Source organism: Sinocyclocheilus anshuiensis, unplaced genomic scaffold (genome assembly GCF_001515605.1).
Source record: "Sinocyclocheilus anshuiensis isolate Anshui unplaced genomic scaffold, SAMN03320099.WGS_v1.1 scaffold2046, whole genome shotgun sequence".
Lineage (NCBI taxonomy): Eukaryota > Metazoa > Chordata > Actinopteri > Cypriniformes > Cyprinidae > Sinocyclocheilus > Sinocyclocheilus anshuiensis.
The window spans coordinates 192,076-200,327 of NW_015542491.1; the positions used below are offsets into that span (position 1 = coordinate 192,076).

Genomic DNA, 8,252 nt, shown 5'->3' on the forward strand with positions numbered 1-8,252 from the left:
GGCTTATGGTAGAGAAATGAACATTCAATTCACGGGCAACAGCTCTGGTGGACATTCCTGCAGTCAGCATGCCAATTGCACGCTCCCTCAAAACTTGCGACATCTGTGGCATTGTGCTGTGTGATAAAACTGCACATTTTAGAGTGGCCTTTTATTGTGGCCAGCCTAAGGCACGCCTGTGCAATAATCATGCTGTCTAATCAGCATCTTGATATGCCACACCTGTGAGGTGGATGGATTATCACGGCAAAGGAGAAGTGCTCACTAACACAGATTTAGACAGATTTGTGAACAATATTTGAGAGAAATAGGCCTTTTGTGTACATAGAAAAAGTAGCTCATGAAAAATGGGGGCAAAAACAAAAGTGTTGCATTTATAATTTTGTTCAGTGTAGTATGTTTTATCAATATGGTATATACTGAATTTCTCCTTTTTTAATAAAAAAAGAGTGGAAATAGAGTATTTAATAGGACTATAATTAAAATTGGATATGTTGTCCTCGCTTTGATCGGACAGACTGGTACGTCGACTGTGCACCTCATATTGTTACAGCACTCAAAACCATGACTCCCTTTACAGACTAAAGACACCTTTACTGATCAGCGGGTTTAATTTGGTTAAGGTTAGGTGTAACAGTGGACTTTGGGGAGAGGGACAAGTAATGTCTCCATAAAGCAGTATCCACTTCTGATTTAAATAAATATACACTGAATATGTTGTTGCTATTATTGTATATGCTGTTTTACAATGTACTACAATACACTGAGGTGCAAATAGCATCTGCCACTATTTATACTTACGTAGTTGCAAGAAAATACTGCTACTTTCACTTAGTGTAAAAAGCACCAAATGCTCTTTGCACTTTTGTAGTTTTGAAGTTTGTAAGATTTTTGCGTGTCAAAATACATTCCCTTAACCCAGTTTATTGTTCATTGACTACTATAAGTATGCAATTCATCGGTTTATTTCCCCCAGAAGTGTAAACACTGAGCCTCCCAGGCACCATCAAAACATTAAGAGCGGTATGTTCAGACCCATCAATCTCTTTCCAGCTCAACCAATAGTGCGAGTTTGGGGCGTGGCTACTGTAGCAGGCTCAGCCAGAGGGTGTTTAGCCAGTGTGGGACCATGGAAATTTAGTTACAGAAGCGCAAGCCAAAATTAGAAGACTTGCAAAATACACAGATGACAGACAACAGTGTAAAACAAGGTTAAACACTGGTGGTGCATTTACAACATGAAGGAATGTGATGGAACGTTTGGGTTTTGATCGGGATGCTGAAATTGCAGAGTTTCTTCTTGACAGGAAAGCTAAACTTAACTTTTTTTGCCACGCATTTTGGCTCTTTACTGTCAAGCCCCAGATAAAATCATAAGATATTGTAAAGACAAGAACAATCATTTGAGCTTGATGAGTGCAAGGAAAACTGCAAAGGAATGCCAGTAGCAGGGAAACTGCATACTTCATGTTTATTTCAATTTTACCACAATTGGACAAATTCAGAATAGCTCTGTTTGATCTTATGTTGAGGCTGAAAAGGGAAATGTGGATTGGGAATGAGGAACCAGGGAGCATAGAACAGTTTGAAAGAGAGAATGACAGTATGTGTGTGTGCGTATATTAGTACCTGATGTTGGTTGTGCAGTTTCTCTTGATTGCCAACCAGAACGCCTGACCTTTTCTTCTGTTGCAGTTGTTTCAGCTTGAAAAACTTAAAGAAAAACAGTGTAAGGATAGAAAAGAGAAGAGAACCAGCAGACATTTTCTTCTCCATATACAGATGCATGCAGTATGATGTAGATATAGTATTAAATCTTACATGACTCACAATACATGCAACCACACATGAACTATCTATAGGTTTCAAGCTATTTTCAGAAGTGAAGTGCCATATTTATTGAGACTTACTGAATCTGCACATACGTCACTTCCATCCTGGAGACGTTCTGAATTTCCCCATGATGCCGAACGTTTGTGAAATCCAACAGCCATTGTTTCAGCTCCAGCTAACCATGCGTGTGGTGTCTTTTACAAAAATATCAACCATTATAAAATCACATAAAACTACACTTCAGAATCTTTGTTTGAAGTTTATACAGCGACTTTGTTATATTTGGCCGGCTGATTTCTTAAGGGTTCACTGAATCATGTTTATTGATTTATTAGTCACCATTTATTCGAAACGTATTGTGCCAGGACTGAATATGTGCAACTTGAAAACAATTGCGATCTAGAGAAGAGAAATAGAATAGATGAACAGTTAATAATAATAAGACAATTTAACAAGTAAGTGGTAAAACAGTCTTAAGTCGATGATATAAAAGGAAGTGTCAAATTTTGGCTTAGATAATGAGGAACAGAAAACAGATGATATTTAAAAAATGAGAAAAGCTGATACACCCATTTCCCTTCACAGCTGAGCTGAGGGATAAAGTTCATAGTGATTGCTGTGATGTAACCTAGTTTGAGCAAATGATGATTTCAGAGGATAACACAGACCACATATTTTGGTATATACCATTGTACTGCATGGCCCCGGTTACACTGGTATTAACATCTGTCCTGAGTGAGCAGTGTCAGGGAACTTTACTTTTAAAAATAATGCATTACAATATTGCATTACTCCATAAAAAATAAAAATAACTAATTGCATTACCTAGTTACTCTTTATGGAAAGTAATGCATTATGTTACTTTTTGTCACACGGGCTGGGCTTGCTTATTTGTTTTTAATAAAAAAAATTAAAATATATATATTTTTGGCAACTGTAAACACCAAAAGAGAAAATTAATAAGCCTCAGGCTAAAGTAAATGTCTCTCCACCTCACTTCCAATTTCTCTCAACACGGGGACAGGAAAGGTGTCAGAATTACAGTAAATAAATGGGAAAACAAAGTAACTTGCATTACTTATTTGAAAAAATAACTCAGATATTTCTTTGTAAATTTAAAAGCAATGCGTTACTTTACTAGTTACTTGGGAAATGTTATCTGATTACATAACTCACGTTACCCCCCCCCCCAACACTGTGGGTGAGTCAGCTCAACTCAACTAATGGCTGAACAGTAATATGGGACTAGAATTTATTTTAAGATTATAATTTGATTCAGGCCCACATGATTTAGTCAGAGGATTGAATCCCTTCACCTGTGTGGATTTGTCTTCCCTGTCATGTCCGTCGCCCTCTTTGGGCCACTGGCCTTGCAGGTACGACCCTACAATCGCATCCAAAGATATTGTGCGCCGAATCTGAGTCTGCAAACGCCACTCTGCTTGGGTTCTATCACCTGAGGAAACAAGAAAGCTTAAAAACACCTGAAATCAAAGTGATCACAGCAAATTGCATGGACAGAAAACAAGTGCTCATTTCTTCATGTACTTCAATGGGGGGAAATGCTTTCATCCTATATCATCTTTTGTGTTATATTTACTATTCACTGGTTTAGATCATAAAAATGCTTCTATTAATTATTTATTATAAATTATATTATCATTAAAATAACAATTTGAGCTGTAAAGATTAGCATGATTTCCATAATGTCTTAGTATTTGGATTGTCTGTCCGGTAACACTGAAGCTGATATGAACAAAACCAGCTCTCTAGCATGACCTGAGATGTTTCAAAGAGCATCTTGTGCTTCAATGGATGCAAGAAAATCTGGAAGTTCACATGATCAGTGCCACAAATTGTATTATTTGATTAGTAAAATATCTTAAATATTCTTCTTCATTCTTCTCCATATGTCAAAAACTTTTCTGGTTATATAAATTATTGTGTACGTTTTCGTATTTAAATAAGACGCCATAGACAGCGTCTTTATTTCCAGCTTTAGAATCCCAGATGTTTAATGTAGTCCCCACTGTATATCGGACATACAGTATGCTACGTTAATGAATCCATTAATCTTATAAGTGTAACTTAAACGTTTAAAGTCAACATACAGCCAACGTTTATAATTAATATTATAATGATGATGAAGGCGATGATGAAGATGTGTTGCTTGCTATGCACCAGTAAATTCCAGAAGAAAACTGCAGGGTGGATAGATTAAATTCACTTAAATGTACATATATTCTAAGGTTAATTAAATAATTAATGCATAAATGAGTACACCCCCTGTAAAACTTAAATTCAGCAATTACACTTTACTTAGAAGACATGTTAGGGTTCGTTGGAGATATAATGTTCCAACAAGCCTGCTTGATCAATTACTAAAGAAGAATGCCAAAATTATTCAGCAAAATATCAAAGTAATACAATTTTGTGTTGCAAAAATGAGTACACCCTCCTGAAAGTTACTAAATTAAAAAAATTTAAAAAGTGTATAGGTTTAAGGCTATTTTTGATCAACAGGTAAGTATTTTGAACCAAAACTCACACAAAGAAACAAATTAAAGTATTAATGCAGTTGCAAAATTCACATGTATTTCCTGTTAATCTTCAAGAAAGACATTCAGTGGTTCAGATCATGTGTGATAGTTACTGATATGTATTAAATACTTCACCTGGAGTGATATTTGTGACGGCAGCTCCAGCTGCTTTGTGCAGCGCGAAGGGAACAGTAGCTTTGAGAGGCTGGAGACCTGATCCGTTCCTGGACATCTTCATCTCTTCACAAACTCTGGCGTATTAGCAGATTTTGTCCTCCTTTAACTGTCTATTTCCAGCTATATGTCCATTCTAAATGTTTCTCATCTAATTTATTAACTAGACCAATAACTAGAAGATATACTTAATTAATCGTATTCAACTATACGATTATAAAATGAAGAGAGTTATTTGCTGCTCAACACCGAGTAACGCTGGTTTCTGCCTCTCAAAACGCTCTGTGTGGGATCCTTCATTCATTTTAGGAAGTGGGCGGATACCTTTAGAATTTGCCTTTTGATTGGCTAAAAGAAACAGCTGCGTTACGGTAATTGGGTGATAAGACATCAATCCAGAAACGGTATAAACATTTTTGGCTTGATCTCTAAGAATTAAATGAACTGCTCATTTGCAGTTCATCTCTCTCTCTCTCTCAAAAATATTAAAGACATTGTTAAAAAAAAAATAAATAAATAAAAAAAAATGCACAACAGTACATGTACATCTCTCTCTTTCTCTCTCTCTCTCTCACACACACACACACACACACACACACACACAATAAATTCTAACTAGGAATAGAAATAATGAGACATTTTAGAGCCTTCAAAGAATGTTTTTGAGACTTTGATATAGAGTGATATAAAGTGATCCAATTTAATTTGATTAGTGATTAATTTTGAGTTTCACTTGAGGAAAACATGCTTTCATTGACCCCAACTTCATCCAACAGGAAGGGCTTTTCATTTGCCCTTTGCCTTTTGTAAACCTATCTTTTAGAATATAGTCATTTTGAAGGTCAAAAGTCATTCTTCAGCTTCACTCTGCTGCATGCTGTGAAATCAATCAAAGGTCACATCTTTTTGGCAAGCATATTTTGAACTAGCAGTCCCCATTTTGCATTTAGACACTTCCGTTAAGTTTTTTTACTGCAGCAGTCCAAAGTGAAAAAAATGTTTGACCTTTGACCCATAATTGACACTTGTTCTTTGTTTGACCCCTGGGTCATGGTGACCCTAAATTTAAGTCCATTTGTAATGAATTCCACATTGACATCTGGAGTAGGCTTGAATAATGTGTTCCGTCCATATGAGACTACAGGCCGTTATGCAGTTATGTGAGATTTTATATCATAGGCCTTTTTGACTTGGTCCCACCAAGCAACCACCAAGAACACCCTAACAACCACCTTTCAGTTCAATAAATGCATAACAGACTGAACAACTATGACTCACATTAGGACAAAAAAGGCAGTTTTATTGCGATTTAAGTGACAAATAGCATATGTTTCCCATGGCTTCTTAAATGACAAAATAATGTGCAATGAATGAAGTTATTTAATGCTAATTGAGGGTGAGCAGCTGTCTAAGACAACACAGACACACATTCTCAAACAAACAGACTTTCAATTACACTGACAATGGAGGGGGGAAATCTAGCTTATCAGTTTTATATGATATTTTTATATGATTCAAATAAATGCAAGGTTTCAAATCTTCTGCTAATATACTGAAAATGACAGTGGTCCACACACTGCAGACATATTGTAATGATGCAACAACAGATGACAAATACATGTCAAACATACAGAACAATACAACAGTATGCAGATATATACTGGTCCATTTGTTCACGTCCAGCACTGTCAGTCATTTAGCAATAGTATACTGCCATCATGTGCAGAATGATCCCATCTTAAAAGTTACTTCAAGAGGCAAGAAAAGAGGAATAAGGCAGCTATTCCAGAAATGTCTTTCATTTTATTACCTCTGTAATTGTACAGCAGACTGTAAAGACATACACATCTTCTTGTTTATCTTCTTAGTTCTTGCATGTTGTTTGGCAGAGGAGAGATGTTTAGATGGTTGAAATGTGAGAATTTAAAATATAAAGAGATGATAATGTCAAAATACTAATTTGTAACTATAATATGCTTTCTTTCACACATTTTCATGGTTAATTTCTGGCTGTAAGTGTCTGTATGGTTTTGTTTGTATGTATGTTCCCATAAGAGATTTTAAAGGGCAACAGAATGTGGGAAAGCTGTGTTGGGCTTTGAGACATGAAATTGTAATGAAAACTGGTTTCAGGTCTCAAGTCAGTCAGTGCATAGTCCACAGTTTGCCTTCACTGGTTACCACAACAAGCCAGGAGAAAGGTTTGAACAGCAAAGACATTCAGAGATACACTCATTTGAAAAGCTCTGACAGGATAAGTCTGTGAGGAACATATCTCTCACCATAACTAAAGAGGTCTGGCTATATCTTACCACTGATTCTTTTGTGAGAATTAGTGTAACAGGTGTTACACAGGCTGCAGCTGAGCCATAATATCATTGGATGTCTTAGCTGACAGTGCAGTTTCTCTCTGCTTGTATTGGTCTCATTTGGTGGTCCCTAGCTAGGGGTTAGAGCAGGACTGGGCTCTGCGCTGATGTTTACCAGGCACTCTGTCGACCTCAGGCTTGGCAGGGACTTACAGCTGGGTAAAGAGGACAGAGAACCACACAGGCCTAACATGGAGGGAGTGTATTCTTTTTCTGAAATGAAAATGGAAGAAATGGGAATTATTATTGAACACCAATAATAGCATTAGCAATAGAACAACAAACACCCAAAAAAATGAAAATTCTGACATCGTTTACTCTCCTTCATGTCATTACAAACCTCTATGCATTTCTTTCTTTTGCAGAACACAAAAGAAGGTCTTGTGAAGAATGCTGGTAACCAAACTATTTCAGTTACCATTGATTTCCATTATATGGAGAAAAAAAAATCCTACTGTGACATTTCTCAAAATATGTTCCATAGAGAAAAGAAAATCAAACAGGTTTGCAATGATGTGACATGTAAGCAAACTGTGATATAATTTTATTTTTTGGGGTGAACTAAGCCATTAAAGTCAACATGAAACAGCAATTGTCTTTCTCTAATGTGATGTACGTAAGAATGAATTGGCTGTGGGCAGGACTTGATTTTGCCCATTGGCAGTAAATTAGATCGTTGGATTGTTGTTGTTTTCTAATTGCTACTGTGAGTGACAGGTTGTTGGGGAGGAATTATTGTTCAGCCCTCACACCGATACACATGTCAACAGAGAGGAGAAGAGGGCTGCATCCAAAATTGCATACTTCCCTTCTATATAGTAGGCAAACAAGTATTTAAAAAAGTAGCATTTCAGAATTCAAAGAATTCATGAAGCAGTTGGCAAAAAGTAATTTACTACTTCCAGCGAGATTCTGAAGTGTGCATCAGATCAAAGACTATAGAATACCCAAGACGTGTCACTCGTATAGTTTTGAATGGAGAAAAATGCAACACTCAATATGGCCGCTCTATCGAACGAAGCCCCGCCTTCTGAGTAAAAGAGCCAATCGCAAATCGGTAAAGTCAGTGCCTCACTGCAGCTGCCGTTAGAAGTCCTGGTTGCTATAGAAACAATCAGCTTTCTGAGACGTGTGGTTAGGACTGCGCATGTGCACTGGCTGGTCTAGCCTGAAAAATAAGCTTTTTTAATGCTATTTGAGCAAAATAAACAACATTTATATACAGTTGTTATCAGATTTAATTGGTGATTTCAAATATGAAATTTAATCCTAAGCTTGGCGAACAGTTTTGGAGAATTTGATGTTTCCCCATTCAAAGAGATAGGAACTGCACGTG

At 36.7% G+C, this 8,252-nt stretch overlaps 2 protein-coding genes across 2 annotated transcripts in view; both read right to left on the minus strand.

Moving 5' to 3' along the window:
- Positions 1 to 4,779, minus strand: part of fam117ab (family with sequence similarity 117 member Ab) — a 12,798-nt gene extending 8,019 nt beyond the window's left edge. Inside the window, exons 1-4 of the mRNA XM_016493655.1 lie at positions 4,509 to 4,779; positions 3,150 to 3,289; positions 1,911 to 2,027; positions 1,630 to 1,713 (exon numbers count right to left, since the gene is read on the minus strand). Coding sequence (XP_016349141.1) covers positions 1,630 to 1,713; positions 1,911 to 2,027; positions 3,150 to 3,289; positions 4,509 to 4,611 — 444 coding nt within the window. The 5' untranslated portion in view covers positions 4,612 to 4,779. The remainder of the gene's footprint in view (positions 1 to 1,629; positions 1,714 to 1,910; positions 2,028 to 3,149; positions 3,290 to 4,508) is intronic.
- A 1,220-nt stretch (positions 4,780 to 5,999) lies between these two features.
- Positions 6,000 to 8,252, minus strand: part of rundc3ab (RUN domain containing 3Ab) — a 19,018-nt gene continuing 16,765 nt past the window's right edge. The window contains exon 11 of the mRNA XM_016493670.1: positions 6,000 to 7,129. Within this exon, the coding sequence (XP_016349156.1) occupies positions 6,987 to 7,129 (143 nt within the window). The 3' untranslated portion in view covers positions 6,000 to 6,986. The remainder of the gene's footprint in view (positions 7,130 to 8,252) is intronic.